This window comes from Cyprinus carpio, chromosome A20, assembly GCF_018340385.1.
Source record: "Cyprinus carpio isolate SPL01 chromosome A20, ASM1834038v1, whole genome shotgun sequence".
Taxonomy (NCBI): domain Eukaryota; kingdom Metazoa; phylum Chordata; class Actinopteri; order Cypriniformes; family Cyprinidae; genus Cyprinus; species Cyprinus carpio.
Genome location: NC_056591.1, coordinates 9942851 through 9961594, shown reverse-complemented (window position 1 = coordinate 9961594; position 18744 = coordinate 9942851). Strand labels below are relative to the sequence as shown.

Below are 18744 nucleotides of genomic sequence, written 5' to 3'. Positions count from 1 at the left end.
GCCACAAAGCACATTTAAATACAGAGTTTCAAGAAATTGTTTATTATTATTATTATTAGGCTATTATTAACAAAAATTGTTTAAAAATCAAAGTATTTACATTTTTTAAAGGAAATGCATTTTATGAATACTACTTTCATTACTTATACTATTTATGAATGACACATAGAATATCAAGGGATGAAATGATTTATCAGAGGAAATCGAAACCCACAGGCTTTCTGCTCCCTTTAACGCCCCGCGACGTGACTTCCCGGTAAATGAGAGAGCGGCGTGGTCACGGTTCCGAGCAGCGGGCGCTGGGGGCAGTGCAGCTCGCTGTGTCCTGGAGGGCTGAGGGCTTCATTCATCCAGCGCGGCTCAGGACAGGAGAAGGGGGGCGAACGCTTACTGAAGGAAAGGAGGTGGAGCCCAGAGGAGGATTCATAAACTGGAGTTCATCTCCTAGTTTTAAAACGCCGCTCTCAGTTCAAACCTTCAAGTAGCCTAGAACCAGAACTAAACTTAACTAACCGACTCAAAGCGACTCATCATTCAGAAAGGTAACTTACCGCTCCGGAACACTGCGGCTTCACCGGACAAAGTTGAATGAACTTGATTGCACGGACAACTCATTGTTTTCACTAACTTTTCAGGACGTCTTCCCACTTAAAAAGCCGGGACTTTAACTCCCTCAAACTCTATACGACACGTTCTTGCTGACAAGACCACTGAAATCTCTGGGATTTTAGGAGAAAGACATCCGGAGGAACTCTCTCAAATGCAAAACTATATGTATGAGAAGGCGATGGCACCCGAAACAAGAAACGGAGGAACATCCACGTTAAATAACAACGGCGTAGACAACAGCAAGAGGAAACTCTTGATAGCACTAGACATCTTCTGCCTTGTTCTGGGTGAGTGTCCAACACACAAACATTTGTAACAGTAAAACCCGCATTATGTCTAAAATCAATGCACCATACGCAGATTTACATAATAGTAGTTTGCAATTGAACACTCTCTAATGTGAAAGTGGTTTAATTTTTATGGTGTTATTTATATTGTTGTTTATGTATTATTTTAAATATATCTCAATATACATAGGCTACTAAGAAAATAACGTTAAAAATGAATCACTTTTATTATAATTGTTATTATTATTCTTATGTGTTATGATATGTGTGTGTGTATATGTATATATATATATATATATATATATATATATATATATATATATATATATATATATATAGGCCTGTATTATTTATTAGTCTATTTTTGCACAGCAATACAGAATGCTGGGGAGAGGAATATGTCAAATTGCAGATAAAAATAAAACAATAAAAAAAGGGAAAATAGTACACGTTTTGTGCGACAAAATGAACCAGGTGGAATAAATGTTCCGAACTGAAGTTAAACTGGTTTAACTGTTAATCTATAGGAAAGCATGAAAGCTGAAGTAAATAAACTGCTATTTATTGAGATGACAATGCAAAAAAAAGGTCACTGCATTGTTATCTTAGTAAACAGAGGAATAACCGTTAAGTGCTCTTATCACAGCCAGTAGGATGGGCGAAGTTGGCACTGTTGTTGATGTAAACCACTTGATTTGTTTTGTTTTTCTTCCTCCATAAAATGTGTAAGAAACATAATTTGGATTGTTTTAAAGAAAGCCTTCTCATTCATCAGAAGAAGGAGGGAGTTATTGTGGCCCCTTTGCGCCCTATTGGCATCTTTTGAAGTGGCATATGAACATGCTTATTATGGTTAACCGATCACTTAAATGTAACAGAATCATCTGTAGTCAAAACAAGTTTTGTAAACATGACTTTGTTCACAGCTTTTTATAGTTGCGACGCAACAGATTTTGAGGCACACCATCATGACCATATGCAATTGATTAGTCTGATCTGTAGAGTTTGTTATGAAAGTGTTTATTTAGATTTGAAGTTAAGTTCAGTCAATTGTCCATGACATACTTGTCTACAGAGGATAGACAGTGTTATCTGTAAATTGCTCTCAGGTGCGTGCATTTTCTTTCTTTTTTCTTTAAAATGAAAGCCCGTGAGTTTTTCACATGCTGTCACCAGCTCAGCGTGACATTGATGAAAGTGTTGCCTATGGTTAAAGAAGTTAAAGAAGGTTGTAGTTAAAGAAGTGCACTTGTTAACCTAAAGGTTGTAGGTTCAGAACAACAATGGACAAACACAATTGTGCCCTTGAGCAAGACGTGACAACTCCAGAAAGGCTGTACCTGAAATCCGTCTACAGCAAGTCAGAATTTAGTCACTACAGTAGGTGAATCTGATTCGTATCGTTTGGTGCAGATGCCTGGAAACCATCACAGCGTCGGGTTCTCATCTTTCCTCAAAGCCTGTCAGTTCGAACCCTCCTCCTTCAGAATGAAAGGATTAACAAACTTCAGCCCTCATCTTTACACATTCTTCTAGGAGAGACCCTCCAACCCCCCGCTAGCTGGCATATGCCTCATTTAACTCCAGCCAAGGCATCATATCAACTTTCTCTTCGCTTTAAGGGGCAGAATGAATCCCGCTGCTTTTGTTCCCAGGAATGCGGAGTAGAACGGCTTAAACATGTCGCTTTAGAGAAGCAGGGCAAGGCTTTTGTAAGCAATTAGAGTCCACGGTTTTAAAATGCCTGTGAACCTTCTGCAGCATCCAAAACGGTTGTCATGCTTTCAAAAGAGATGACACGTTAGAGCAGGTGGAGGCGGGAGAGGAGAAACGTCGCTGATCCAAGGCTGTTTGATAGCTTCGCTTTAAATGGTGTTTGTTAATTAGTTGTTTGTTTTGATTGTGTTTGGTGATTAATTACTTTTTTCCGCCGTATCAAAATGGAAACAAGCACCCAGATCTTCCGGTGCATTTTATATGGTCTCTTTCAAATGCAACCAATTTAAGACATGTTCTCATGTGGTATATATAGACACGTTGTCCATATGTAACAAGTTCACTAAACTTTTACAAATAAAGCTTCTTTACTAGCATCAATAGTTCCATGAAGAACCTTTTAACTTACATTGAAACTTTCCATTGCACACTGGTTCTTTATGATGGGAAAAGGTTCTTTACATTACATTATTGAAATGTAAAAAAAAAAAAAAGCTTCTTTGAAGAACTGTTCCCTGAAATGTTCTTAGAGGAATCAAAAATGCTTCGTCCATGGAAATGGAACAGAACCAAGAAATGGGACCTCTTTTTAAATTAAAATTGATGGTCCCATGAAGAACCTTTAACATCCATGGAGCCTTTCCATTTGACAAAAGGTTCTTTAGAATATTAAAATATTCTACACACTTAGAAAAAATGGTTCGTTTTAAGAACTTTTTACTGAAAGGTTCTTTGGGGAACCCTAAAAGGTTCTTCTATCCGCAAAGCTCTTTTTCGAACCTTTAATTTTAAGAGTGTAGGAAAACTCAAGTTATGTGCTTTAAAATGAAGACATAAACAAACATGTTCTTTGTCATGTTTAAAATGGGCTTGTCCCATTTTTGGTTTTCTTGGGGGGGGGGGGGGGGGGGGGGGGGTATGCGAAAGAGAGGAGACTCATTTGGAGGGGGATTTGAAAAGGATGGCTTAAGAATGTCTCTCCATGAATAGGCTTTGTTAGCACTGAAACTGCGGCCCACCCAGTGATCAGACACTTGAAGTTCCATCTGTTGTGGAGATCTGTAGATTAGTGTTATCACCATCTTTCCCTCTCCTTGGGTTTCTCTCTCGCACTCTCACCGTCTCCCTCATCAGATTCGGAGCTGATAACCTCTTCTGCTCTCACTTGTTTCTTTTATTACAGTTAAATCCGCTTCAGTCATTGGTGTTTACACATGCAGTACATCCACACTGAGATGGATGATGCTTTTGTTCCTGCTCATTAGTAGTTTATCACTGTGGGCATAGTATACGAAGTGCCTCTCATGCATTATGAATGTTAATGAAGACTAAGAAAGCAGCCAGACAGATTGTAGTATGTTTAGCATTACCTCCTGTTGAGATGAAGCTGAGAGGCTGCAGCTCAGCTCATTAGCATACAGTAGTTATAGTAACGTAAATGAGGCGTGTCTCTGTGTGTCACTCCCCCCGAGGGTGTCTGGGGTGGTGGGTCGCACACATTCCTGCCCATGCCACTGATAGCTGAAATAGTTTACATACAGACACAAACAGCCACCCAGACTCTTCCTCTCATCTGCACAGACTTTACTGTTCCAGATGTCAGTGGGTTGCTTGTATAAATGGTTGTGATTGAAGTTAACGTTCTCTTAATGAGTGAATCTTACGAAGAACATATTCAGGTTTTCTTTCACACTCAACCCCCCCCCCCCCCCCAAAAAAAAATAAAAAAATAAAAATATATTATAATTTTATATATGTATATGTATGTATAATACACAAAATAAATTTAAAGAAATATGAAAAAATTATAAGTAATTTACCATGTTATTTTTTTAACATTTTATAAAATGTAATTTTACAAATAATACTATTTATTTATTATTATTATTTAAATTTAATATATAACATTGTTTAAATTGTACAAATAAAATTATTAAAAAATCTATTTTTATTCCTTATTATATTATATTATACTGTAATATACTAATACACAAATATTATATATATATATATATATATATATATATATATATATATTAGTATATTACAGTATATGTAACACAATATATATTAAATTATAAACATTTATTTTTATATAAAATATATATATATTTTTAAATTTATATATTTTTAAATGATTTATATTTTTATATTGCATAATATGATACAAATAATAAATATAAGTTTATTTATTTTACATTATTGTAATGACAGTTGTGATGGAAATTAACATAGATGTCATGAAAATAATAATAATAAAAAAAAAAATAATGGTCGGATTTTTTTTTTTTTTTTTGGTAGGGGGGGGTTGAAATATGACTTGGACATGCTCTTTTGACAGGCTTAGTGAGTTTCATCCTAATATGTAACACGGAACATTGATGCTTTCTGCTTGGTTAGCGATTGGTGGAAATGCTTGTTCGTGTGCTCTTTGTTCATATCCCACAGATGTCAAGCATACTTGACTTACCACAGACATTCAATCCAGTTTGCTGGTCTGAGAGGTTTGGCCAAGCTGCTTCTCGTGGGAGACATCAATTCTAAAAGAGTTTTCTTGTTTACTTGTTGGAATGGAAATGAGAACTCAACTTAAATACTGCAAGATAGCACTACCGTCGACACTGCGTGAACAACTTTGGCCCTCAGTCGTTCAGAATTAGTCGTGTAACCTTGTGAGGAGATCAAAGTGAAGGAAAAGGTTTCGGTCTCGTGATTTCTGGTCGTTTTAGCTGCTTTTAACTTCTCCTTTATCCGTAACATTCCAGGAGGGCGATGCTAGAGTTATGGAGTGCCAGAGAACCCTTTGGGAGTCTCTCTCATTTAGATCTGACTACATTAACCTCCACCTCTGAAGCTGAGAAGGTCTGGTCCACCTCTATAAATATTTTTCAGAATTTCTCAAATTCTTCATTGCAGACCGAAGGCGGCTTTCACTCTTGAAGTGACATCTGGTATAATTTTCGGTTGGCGTGTATGCAGGGGCAAATGCAGGAAAGGGAGGGAAGAGGAAAAGGTAGTCTCGCTAGGCCACTCTCCTGTTTTCCCTCCCTCGCTCCGACTCTTTGCCCTAGGTGTGGCCAGCTGTGCTATGAAATGTAATCCTCCCCTCTCCAAACCTTCCCTCTTTCTCTCATTCACAGGGTGTAATTGCAGGAGACCATCTAAAGCTGCCACATGGTGTACAGGAAAGCTGTCAGTCAGAGAGACGGATGTCAAGTCCTCTTGTAGTAATGCTCCATTAACTGTTGCAACATTTCCACAACCAGGGGTTTGTGGACAGCTATAAAATAAAGTCATATAAAAATATATATTATGTAGCAATTTTACTTTAATATAGTATGTTTATAATATAGTTGTCTGAAAGAGCACCATGGTTTAACATATTAGAGATTGTGCCTTAACTACCAGGCCTCTGTTACAATGGGAACTTGTAGCATTTAGCTGCAAGTTTAAAGTTGGATAGAAAGTCGAAATTTTAGTGAACTTATTACAGACAACCTTCCTGCAGATCAGTCCTCTGTGGCTTTTTCCTGCAACTTTATATCAAAGAATGACAAAAGAAAAAAAGAAAGAAAAATAAAATAAAGCGGGGTTCCATGAAACGTAAAACAGGATTTCAGAAGTCATTCCTCTGAATCAGAAGCTTCCCCAGATCTTTGGAAAGCGACGTTAAGAGTCTCTGGGTTCGGAAGGAGCTGTATTTTCTAATGGTCAGCATTAAGGCTGGAAGGTTACAGTGTGTAGGAATGGTTTCCATATGAGTGCACTTGGAGTACAGTAGAGTCATCTGGGCCTCAGATATAGTCACAGACTGCCTCGCCTTGCTTCGGCTTCACTGCTGGTAATGACGCTGTCAAAACATAGTGCTCACGCTCAGTATTTGTGTAGTTCTAAGTGCACATGTGCAATACAACTTGTTTGACATTTTGTGCAAGAACCTGCGAGGGTGTTTGTGCACGACTAAGTGTGTGTGTGTGTAAGAGAGGCTGGTTTCTGAGGTCGCTGCCATGTGATTTATTTAAGTATATGCTTGTAGAGTTTATGCGACGAAGTGGGCTGCCGTAGGTAGCAATTAGACAGGCAGACATGAGTATGAGTGACCATCAGCTGGCTGTTTAGACTGTGTGTGTGTGGTTAGAGTGTTGGGTACAACTTTATCGCATCCAGAAGGTTTCTTGGAGCGCATACTCGCGATAACACACTCTTCGGGTTTGTTACAGTCTCTAAATTCCTCCTAGTTTGGACACTGTTTTCTGTGACCTGCGGCTGCATATCTCTGGTGGTTTCGGCTCTCTGTTTGCGCTCGGAACAATAGCGTAAGCTCTTCAAGAGAGTGGAAGCAAGAATGAGTGTATGCCTCTCTATGAGGTAAATACACAAGTGATTTGTTTATTTATTCTTGTTGGAATTGTAGTCTATTTCCTCTCGCTAGTCTATATTGTATCCCGTCAGCTATTGTTTCAGCAAATGAGACATTGTGTGCATATGAGTCTGTGGGATGCATCGGCTGTAATGCTTACTAAGGATCAATCATCCTCAGTTCACTCAGCTTGATTATAATTCCAGGGTGCTGGAATTATTCTGGAGTATGTGCATGTGTTTTCTTCAATGGGATTTCTTCAGATCCAGTGTGGGCATCTGTTGAAGTCTCTTCTAGCACCAAAGGGCCAAAGGTGACCTCCGCAACCTTCACACGACAAGCGTTCTTTCACTTTTTCTGGGTCATGTGGATTAAGTCCAGGGTGCTCAGGATTCCTGAGTGTAAGCCTAACTGGCCCCCATTCATATGCTAATAAGCTTGTGGGACCAAGGGTAATATTCCAATATGATGGATATTGCTCAAATAAATTATGTAATTCAAATGTAGTTTTTGGTTTCAGTTTGTCACCCGTTTAGAGTAGAAATGGTCTTGTGAATTACAGCTTTCATTGATTAATCAAATATGAAGTGTTTAATATCTGAAAAGCTAGGGTGAGGAGAAGGGTGTGTCTAGGAGGGATTGATGAAAATCAACTCTGCATATTAAACAAAATAAAATTGCATCTGCGTGGTTTCAGCAGATGTCAGCCCAATGATATAGAGCAGTGTTGTTATTGTTCACTGAAATTATTAAAAATGTAAACTTAAGTTTATTAGTGAAACTGAAATAAAAATGAAGCTAAAAAGCAATCTAAAAAACAAACAAACATGAAAATGACAAAAGCGCATAATAAAATGACTAAAACCTAAATTAAAATTATAAATAAAAGCTGAAAAAGCTAATTTAAAATATTAATAAATACTCAGTAATACTAAAATAACTAGGCTACTAATACTCTAAAAATAATTTAGAGGTCACATTCTATGATGTAATTTTGTATGGTATGTGTTTCTGGGCTTTAAATCTCTATTTCTGTATGTACTGTATTTAAATTTTCAGCAATAGATACTTGTTCCATTTTTAAGATTTGAGGAATACCATTTATTTGTGAACCATTTATATATTCTTTGCTTGTTTGAAATTGTAGTTTGGTTAAATGTTGTTAAAATTAAGTTAATTTAGTTAATTATTCCGACAACGATGCCGGAGCTGTGGCATAGTGGTTAGTTCATTCAGCTCTGGAACTCATATGGGAAGTGTATGCTTGAGTCTGGCTTGCAACATTTCCCTGTCACATTCCCTCTCTTCTCCCCATAATTTCCTTTCTCTTTGAGTTAAACACTTGATGTTTATATACACATATGTCATATGCATCACTGCATCAGTCTGTCTGTACTTTATAGAGGAGTTTTGTCTTTCTTTCGCTCTGGGATGTTTCCTTGTGGGAGGAGTAGGAGCAGGAGAACAATGCGGTGATCATTTACACCTTCACTGTTATTGTTACTGTCTCGTTGCAGAAGCACACACCCACAACAAGAAGTGTAGCTTACACAAACATGTCAATATACACACACTCATACACTACACCATAATAAACACATTTAGACAGTGACATTTGCATGAACTCATTCCTTCACACACCACACCAAAAGCCTAAATGCAGCTCTCACCCTCTGGTAGAGCGTAGATTGCTATTTTCAGATGCTTTGGATGTAGTGTTAAGTCTGTGGCAGGTCATTCTCTTAAGCTCCAGGGCAGGGTGGGAGATGGGAGCAGTTGCTGGGCTCTACCCCAATGAAGATGCTCCCAGCAGGCTGTGGTTTCCTAGGTTAACCCAAAAATGCACACACCTCCAGAATCACGACACACCACTGACTGTGAAGTGGGCCGAGGGGATGAAAGGATTGATAGAGAGAAAAAGGATACGCCAGTCCAAAGAAGCCACTTCTCCTGAGCTACAAGTGTTTATTACATTTTATTGGCCTTGTTAAAGAAATATAAATAAAGAGGTAGAGAGATAGTCGGTGATAGTCGATAGTCGGTTCATTTTTTTTATTACTCTTTACTGTGAGAAGATAAAGGCTGGGTTTGACCTTTGACCTAGGGAAACTGGCCAGCAGTTGTGCAGTTGTACATTTCCTCACCTAAAGGCAAAGTAAACAGACAGACCAAAGAATGTGACATACTTGACACAGTTACTTTTTGGGACCTTTGCTGCTTTATTTAGTGGGATCTTTAGACTTTTATTTTGACGTGTTAGGCCTATTTGTTGTGTGTTTTAAACAAACATGGAAACACTATTTTTTTATTATTATTATTATTTAGAAGAAACTACTGTAAATTCTATTTATGTGTCCTCATGTCTCCTGTTAGTTAAATATATTGTTTGCTGGTCTCCTCTAGGGGCTGTTTGTGGGTGACAAAGAGATCAAAAAGGTTAAATAACAGAGCAGCTTCGACACATTTCTATTATACCCCCTCCACTGTGATTTTACACTTGATGGGTGATATGTTTATATATTTGTAATTTTAATAAACGTCTCGTTTGGGAATGTTTGTTAAACAGACAGTTTGACTCAAAGCTCTGTTAATGATTCTCCTCTTGTAAACACTTTTAACATGTTTAGGACTTGGAGGGCTTTTGTATTGTTGCAGTTCATTCTAAATAGCATACAAGATAAGATTAACTGTGGCAGTATGTTGATGCAAGTTAGCTAAAGTGGCCTGGATGATGTACTTTTCTTTTTATAGTGCATTTTCAAAAACAAGTAGACTTCTCTTAATGACAAGTGCAGAGGAATGCAAGGTTGAAGCTGCCCCATCATTTTTTATATGCATTCACCTGAAAGTAAAGAAACGTATGTATGCCTATTGAAACACAGCCCTAGGCTGTATCCAGAATCGTCACCTGTACACTCATTCTCTATTTCCTACATTAATTCACTAATATAGTACACTTGAAAGAGTAAATTAAAAGAAGTGAGCAAATTCAGATACTGAGTGGTCCAGAAGGGCTGCGGATACCACCAGGAATTTGTTTGGCATGACCCTCACATTGGTTGTACACTTATTATTGTGGTGCATTATGGGATTGAATGAGTGCACTCAACAGTATCCATTATGGACACCACTACAAATGGGTATCTCTTCAAATAGTGCACTATGCAAGGTTATGTGGGGGGGGGGTGATTTTGGACATGACTCGTCATTTGCACTCAGTATTATCAGCCCCCTTGCAAGGCTGCCCACTCAGATGCCCGCGTGAAAAGGCATGACTCTGGCGTTGATTTCCGTTAGTTAAAATTGCTGTGCGTAAGCACGTTTTGAGCTGGGCCCCAGCCCCAGAGCCTATCTAATGTATTGAGAGAGTGAGAAAGGTAGGATTGCCAATGTGCACAGCTTTGCTGACCTCAGCAGCTTGCATAGACAAAGCTAACGGAGCGACACTGGTGTGTGTGAGAGAGCAGAGAACAGTGACAGCAGGGGTCTCTCTGACATACAGTACTTAAAAACACAATTTCGGTTACAAACTAAACAAACATTCACAAATCTGTTTCTTCCAAATTTCACACTGTATCCTGTCCAGGCAAGATACTACAAGTGATAAATGCTCCTGCGACAAGTGGAGAATAATTTGCCAATTTCTTATTTTGTCAGGTCGCACTTGGTACCTCTGACCAAGGTTCAGACCAGTCTCTTTGGTCCAAAATCCTGCTCCATGAAACTAAATGTTGAACATCAAATGTATTCTGATTAGTTGCAGTTTTGTTACCTCTGCAATTTTGTCACTTTGCAGCAGCATTACGCTTTTGGAGAACAAAATACGTTGACAAAAACTAGGTTGACCCACATTGATTTGTATTGGACAGTGTTATCTCTGAAATAGACTCTTTCTGACATTGATATCTGTAAGTGATGGGTCAGTTGACAAGCGGGTCAGTGCTTCTTTACAGGGCAGCAGAAGATCCTGCTCCAGGGAAATTACAGCAATGGCAGCAGAAGAGAGGAAACATGCAGGGTGCTACTGAGACCTAATCTCTCTGTGTGTACTTTTGTCTGCGGTTTAATGTTTAGTGTAGGTGGGTTTTTTTTTTTTTTTTTTTTTTTTTGTGGGAGGTATTGTTGTTTTTTTTTTTTTTTTTTAGGTGTTGTTAGTGTTTTTTGTGATGCTCTTATTTCTTATGAATAATACAAAGGGGGTTATTATTATTGTGGTGAAGTAGAACCTTTTATAAATGGCATGTCCTCACCAAGGGGTCAAGGTCTGACTGGTTAGCAAGGATCAGGATATACTATATACATACCAAGTTATACTAAGGCCCTGTTCCATATGATGCATTTGATCAGTCTTATGTACTTGCATTTCCTGGAATGCCTGTGAAGTCCACAAGGCCGTAAGGTGTCCCATTTCTTGCTTTGGGCCTCAATGCACAATTTTGGAAACATAGACTTGGAGCAGCACCAAAAAGGCATAACTTAGAATAATCACTAGTGAAGGTTTTGGGCCTGTGCATGGTCTTGTGGTGACATCAGCCAATCAGGATTGCCATGACATCATTTTTGGCCACTACAACGTGATTAGTCACATGGACTCTTATGTCACAGGTGATTGGGTCATAAACAATTACATCCAGAGCTGAGTGCCAGTGAGCGAATTTCAAATCAAGGACTTCTTACGGGTCCAGTGCCAGCTGAGCAATTAGCCTTAAGATGAATGGGAATGCTGGGCTTTCTCCAGTTACTATAGACCTCGGTCCACACACACACTTTGTTCTAAATATACAGTATGCTTCGTTACATTAGATTTCAATGGCCACCCTCTCTTCATCTCGGCCTGTCTCCCTCCCTCCATTTACCTTTCTCCCTGTAATTAATGAAGCCCTCCTCTTACATTTCCCTTGTTCCCAGCAGGGGTGGCTTTCTCTTTTGTGTTCGGCTTCAGTCTTTCAGCCAGTGAGAGTCCCATGAGAGCTGGCAGTGAGCCACTCATTCTCAACAGATTCCCACAGGGGTTACCATGCCCGTCCTTTCTCACTCTGCATCCTCCACAGGCTCTTGCATTGTGTGAAGGCTCTGGCCACAAGCCCTTTGCAGATCGCAGATGATAGAGCCATCAGTGGAGCTCAAAACTAAACAACAAACTCTCACATCACCTCTTAGTGGCCTCAGAGGACATGCTTGTATCTAAAATGATTCTATTCTTGCATGCTGTCGTGTGTGCATTGTTTCCACAAGGTGTAGTCCTGATTGCTGCCATTGTGGATTGAAAATGGTTGGAAAGGTCTTTCCTCTTATCAGATTTATGAATCGAGTTGACCCCCGACTCATTGTGTCCAATTGGGACTCAGGTTACAGGAAATGCACACTCATGTTCACCAACATGTTCACCAGCCAAGAACCAGAGGTGCTGAACAAAAGAACAAAGTTCTGGCCAAGGTGGTGTATAGTACCTGGAGAAAGATATCTCTTAACATTCCCAAAGATATCTCTTAACATCCCCTCAATGGGATTTGAGTTGACTAATAATGTTAACCAGCCAAACCTTGACACCTTAGTCCTGGCTCCAGGTGCTAGCTATGACTGAAGTGATTCACCAGCACTAGGCATTTACAGATCAACTTCCTGTACACATTATCTAAAAATACTTTCTTCATTTAATAATTTATTTAATGTAGGAAAGTATGTAATAGAAGCCTGGTGTTGTTTGACTGAATGTGTCATTGAGCAATTTAGCAGATAAGCTCACAAGGACTTTCCTAAACAGCATAAGCTATAAAACACACCTGTTTATCTTACCGTATATGACGATTCCTTTCCCTTAGCGACCCTTAAGTGGGTTTCTGATTCGTGACACTTATTATGTGGCATATTTGCACACTAGCTACAGGAAGACTTGATGCATGACTCAGACAGGGGCCACGTTGTGTAGAGACATGGCGGGAATATGTGTTGTGGTAATTGTGGTTTCTGTTTCAGAGAATATTTGTTTGTGTATTTCTTCTGCCACATTTTTTAATTTGTGCTTCATGCATACTTCAGTAACCTGGTTCTGCTCTGAGCGTTTAATGGAACCTTAGACTTTAATTTGTAGATGTGTTTCATGGTGTTTATGCTTATGCACAATGTGCTGTCTACTCAGTGCAGTCATTGTTCCGGGGCAGACGGCCATTCCTGCATATGCATCTCTTCACAAAGCATTCTTCCTTATTCATTCCTATTCAGCAATGCATCTTTGTCCTAACAATGACAGATCAGCCTTTAATAGTCATTCAGAGCTTCTGCTTCACAATGCAGTTTGCGTTCACCCCAGCACATAGTCAATACCACTACTTCCTTTAGCCCAAGAAGCTTTTAGAAGCTTTGAAGGAAAGGTCAGATATTTCTGATTTCAGTTTTGTTTAAGCCCTAATGGTTTAGGATTCCAAACAGATACTTAACAAGTAGGAGTCTACTTATACCACATAGCCTTTTAAGGTTTTGCGCTATTAGAAAATAGTTTGAACGTCCCAACCAGCCCGTCAGATTGTATTAGTGGCTTTTTCTAGTGGATGCAACCCAGTTGGAAAACATGAGCAGTCAAAGTCAATCAAAGCTGTCAGCATTATGCTACAATCTCTCACACATTTACTCAACTGCACATAAGATCTGTCAATGTAATCTTGCATCAGACACACAAACATGTTTTTCCTCCAGGCTTCATGCCTGCATAACCAGCCACCAATAGTCGATAGTGTCCGATAAGATTCTTCCCATTTTTTAGATAAACATTGATTTCTACAACTGATTTCCGTTCTGGAATATCAGTAACTATGGCCGTGAAGAGCTGGCTCGGTGGTTGCCTGTAGCGACTGCCTGGCGTCTAGCCGTTCCCCTTCTAAGAACAGAAAGGCTGCATGCTCACATCTGATAACGCAAATAGAAAAATGTCCCCCACAATGCACCACTCTGCCACCCACTTATAATTGTTTTGTGAGTGCGTGTATGCGTGGCGCTAGAGGTCCCAATAGATTTGGCTCCTTTGTTTTTCATTGAGCTTATATTGAGCGTCAAGTCAGAGACCGAATTGCGAGTTCATACGCAGTGAACCCAGTGCCAGAGCCACTTTGAATTGACTCTCTTTAACCATCATATGGCAAACTATTGACAAGGACAATGGTCTGTTTGACATCAGTTAAGCTTTTAATATTTTTCACATGGCTCCCTTGACACGAGGATACAATAAAAGCTGTTGGACAGCTCCTCTTTGTGTTTGTAAGTCACTACTCACCACTCTTTAGCTGTGGCCATGGGTTCAATGTAAATCAGCCTAAATTTATTTCTATTTAATTAACTTTGCACAGACATCAGGCTAGTGGTTTCCTCCCTCCTTCTTTCTTTCCTTCAGTCTTTCATAGTTACTGAGACACATAGTTACTATTGTACCAGAAAGTAGAGAGAGTTATAGTAGATATAAAACAACAAATTACATCTGATCTTGTGCCAGCCTTAGTTTGTTAGTGGTGTTAAACCTTTGAAAGGTCTTGAGAGTTCACTAGATGAGAAGAATTCTATATTATATTATTTCTCTAAAACTTTTCATCATAAATTCTGATTACAAAGCATTTTCCAGAAAGGAGATCTGGACTACATTTAAACCTGTGTCTCCCACATAAGGACTATGGCTGCTAGGCTACTTCATTTTTTTGAGTGAAGCTGCTTGTTCAATTGTGTCTTGAATATTGGCATGCATATTGTCCTTTATTGCTGAAGAGTGAGAAACAGAGCTAGAGAAGACTGAGGACAGTCTCAGCATATCAGTCCTCTCTCATGGTGGGAGAACAATGGGATGCTGGCATGACACAGGCTCTCAGCCAACATCATTGGCCACAGACAGAAGGCTTTTCACAAATGCATGGAAGTAATGTGGAGGCCTACATGTACATACACACATTTAAGAACTACTTAGGTTTTATAGCTGCTCAGTGCTCCTCTTTCAGTTGTGCTAAGTTTATACTATGATGACCACAAAAGTATGCCCCATACAACACATTTAACCATTTTATAAATCAGTATTTTTATCTTCTTTTCCACTAAAGATGCATTGTACTCAAGCTTTGAGGATCAGTAGGGGTCCTTTTCCCCCACTTGTCAAACAAACTTGTTTACCATTTGACTTTATACTTGTGCAGATAATATATACACACCCTAACACAAATGTATAGGGTCTGTGTTGTACATGAACATATGATGAAATATGATCGCTAGAACTTGGCTTTTTCCAGACACTCAAAGCGTGTTTGACCTTGTGGTCAGAGCAGATCTGAAAACATCACAATCAGTGCCAAAGAGGAATGTGCGTCCATGTCTGCATGTGTTTCCACATATGTACCCTAGGTTCATGTATTCCCTCTGCCCAGTCTCATATTTTGAGGTTGAATTAGCTAAGTCAAGTTTCTTTGAGCGTCTCCAACTCAAGCACCCGTGAGAAAACTTTACACAAACTCCTTCAACCCAAAGTCCTATATTTTTGCAGGTGTAGAAAGTGTCTACTTCCTTAATTCCGGTAATGCCCAGCTGTCTAACAGGAGAGCGAGAGAGAAGAAAGAGGTGTTTGACCGCATCTAGATGAAGTAGCTTATGTTGTACAAGACCTTATGTCTAAAAACCACATCATGATGTTCCTTTGAGCATGTTTGAATATTATTTCGCTCTGAGCTTAAGAACGTCGTCATGAAGTTTTTGGAGGTTTGAGAAATAAGTAGGCTTCACTGACGAAAAGTAACAAAGAGGCTTGAGGGTAGTTGTTTTTCACAATGATCTGGTTCCCAGTGCTGGTATGATCTTACATCTTAAAGGTTTGGTTTATTGTATGTATATATTTGTGTGTTAGAAAGAATCAATCACCACGGCTGCAGTCTCCTCTCTCTCCAACCACAAAAAGCCCAAACGCCTGTCGTTCGCTCCAAACACCGTTCCAGACATTTGGGTGGTCGGCGTAAGCTAATCTTTGTTTTTCTTGCTATTCACACATTTTATAATCCTTCAGGGGGAACTTTTCAAAGCTCCCACCACAACTTTGAGTCTGATGTTTAGTTTGCTTTGATTTGAAAAAATTTATTTGTTTTTCCCGCCGTTGGCTGGATGATGACAGCTGACGTGTGTTTTGCAGGACATGTGACATTTTAATGAGTCAGTCAATTTGGGCTGAGATCCCAGCCTGGCATCTGTCCCTTTCTTTACTGAACAAATACATTGGTTTAGACCCATGCCAAATAGTGTGCATGTATTTTGTTGTCTATTTCTGTACAAAGGGAAACCCTCCACCACATAAGTCACAGAGACTTTGCGTTTAACCACAAAAAGTGTCTCCATCATACTTATCTAAGATATGAACCAAACTGCTATGAAAATGTTTTAGCAAAACCACAAATGAACCTGAAAACTCCACATATTCCGTCTCCGAAATGTCCACATACCTACTCTGTTCCAAACCTTAGTGAGTTGCCTACATAGACAGCATCACAGACTCGATCCAAATGTAGGCAACAACATAACAAATGCTTCCTAAGAGGCTTCCAGCATCTTTAGGCCACTATTTTTTTAAACAATGCAGTCCCAGAATGTATTCCGAAAAAAATCAACATGGTGAACGACTCAAAAGAAATGGTGATTTATAAATAGATCTAATTCATGGTAAATGGGTTTATTCGAACCCATTATTTGCATGTTTTGTATGTTTACGTTTATAGTATTTCAGGTAGCTTAGTAATATGCTTACACAATACTCTATTGGAATCAACTGTGAATCAAAAGTCTCTTATTGTTAGGCTGCAGCTCACTAGGTTTTGGAACAGGACTTCAACAAATCATAAAGATCCAGAATTTCATAACATAACTTTTTACAAATGAGTTTGAATTACTCAGTATAACTATAAGTATAAAACAAGTAATGAAGGACTTTGATGAGTTTGTTGTTCATTATAAAGTCTAATATGCATTGAATTAGTTCTCTGAAGCTCTACATACAGTATTGTTTGCCGAAAAGCTTTGCTTAATGCCATTAGGCTGCATTGTCTTTAGCTCTAAGCTACTTTGCACTGACAATAGCCCTGAACCCGTGTCAAAGGGAAGAGAAGCTTCTCTTGTTATTGTTATTGTGCCGCTTTGCGCAAATGTCTTAATTAGCAAACGTGCAAACTGTTACTTGTTATGTTATGTTAATAATATGTGTATTGAAGACACAGCACATTATGTGCGCTTTCTGAGGTTTTGTGTACACAGCTCTTGTAGTAGCAGCACTTTGAGCTAGTGCTTTGTTTAGAAGATTAGAGAACTTTTTTAATTAATTAATTTCCTATGAATTCCTATTAATGAATTGCTTGAATATTGAATGCCATTTGCTCAGTTTTGCACTTAGTTCCGTGCTTTTTACACTGCATTTGGTATTTTTTTTTTTATTTTTTTACAATGTTTTTTTTTTTTTTATAATGAATTTTTTTTTTAAAATAAGGATAAGTTTATTATTTTGAGTTCAGTTTACTATTTTGAATATTAATATAACTTGTATTCAAAGAATATATCTTGAATGAAGTTTGTTTTTCCAATGCCACTGGCATATTTTTGCTTTAAAATTAAGATTTATGATTTAAAATAAGGAGAGAAAAAATGCTGATTTTGCAATGTAGTTTCACTATATAATACGCTTTTTGAACGGAAGTCATGTGAAACATCCCTGTCATCACAGGTAAGTGTGTATCATGACACACCCTACGGGGTCTGTGTTTGTGTTTTTTGCGTAGTTATGCTGCCCTCGATGGTGTTGCATAAATCGACAGTGCAGCCGTACCAGCGTGGGTTCTACTGCGCAGACGACAGTATCCGCTACGCCTTTAAAAACAGCACTGTGCCCTCTTCTGTGCTGACAGCCGTGGGCCTCCTCCTGCCCATTGCCAGCGTAAGTGCCCCACAGAGGGGCCTCAGACAGGGGACATGGGGCCAGGCGAGTGGGGCGACTGCATGGGAAATCAAGTCTTTTGAGAGAGTTATTATAGTTTACAGCATTTATATAGGAGAAACTTTTAGTGCATTGTGCCAAATAAACATTATCAATGTGTAGCCGTTCACTTCTCTCAGAAGTCGAGCTACCATGTCAGCCCCCCTCCCCTGCCTGGTATTTCCCATAATCCTCGGCTGCCGTGTGCTGTGCTGTGCTGTGCTGTGCTGTGCTGTGCCGCTACCTGCGTGTGTCTTTCTGTGACTGACCTGAAATCTCTCTCTTTCTCTCTCTCTCCCCCCACTCTCTCTCTTTGTGTGCGTGTGTGTGTGTGTTTCGCTGTAGCTGGCCTGCCTTTCCTGATAATTGAAACTAGCACAATCAAGCCGTACCATCGCGGGTTTTACTGCAGTGACCAGTCCATCCAGTACCCGTATAAAAACGGGGACACCATAAGTGATGCCGTGCTCTGTGCCGCTGGCATTCTAATTGCCATCCTCTCTGTAAGTTCATCTCTTATATATATATTCATATAAATATACCACTAATTCATATAAACATCCCATCGTCATCCCTCACCCCCTATTAGACCATTAGTAGAATAACTGATTAGTAAAATAACTGTAGAAATAAATGGTGAGTTGTAGCATAGAATTCTACCCATAATCCTTTTTAAATCTATTAACCTTCCCATCCCATTTGAATAACTCAACATTAAGAGATTTATCATGGTCAGGGCTATCGCTGTCTCTCTTCTTCTTTCTGTCTCGATCTTCTTCTGTCTTCTTTTGTGTGCATGT

General features: G+C 39.1%; 1 protein-coding gene across 2 annotated transcripts in view; it reads left to right on the top strand.

Moving 5' to 3' along the window:
• The first annotated feature begins 338 nt into the window (after positions 1-338).
• The window catches only part of LOC109113307 (phospholipid phosphatase 3-like), a 37823-nt gene continuing 19417 nt past the window's right edge, over positions 339-18744 (top strand). Inside the window, exons 1-3 of one of the 2 annotated variants that reach the window (XM_042777566.1) lie at positions 346-542; positions 636-896; positions 18290-18447. In XM_042777566.1, coding sequence (XP_042633500.1) covers positions 761-896; positions 18290-18447 — 294 coding nt within the window. In that variant the 5' untranslated portion in view covers positions 346-542; positions 636-760. Of the gene's footprint in view, positions 897-17750; positions 17906-18289; positions 18448-18744 lie in introns of both variants that reach the window. The other variant, XM_042777567.1, reaches the window with a different exon arrangement.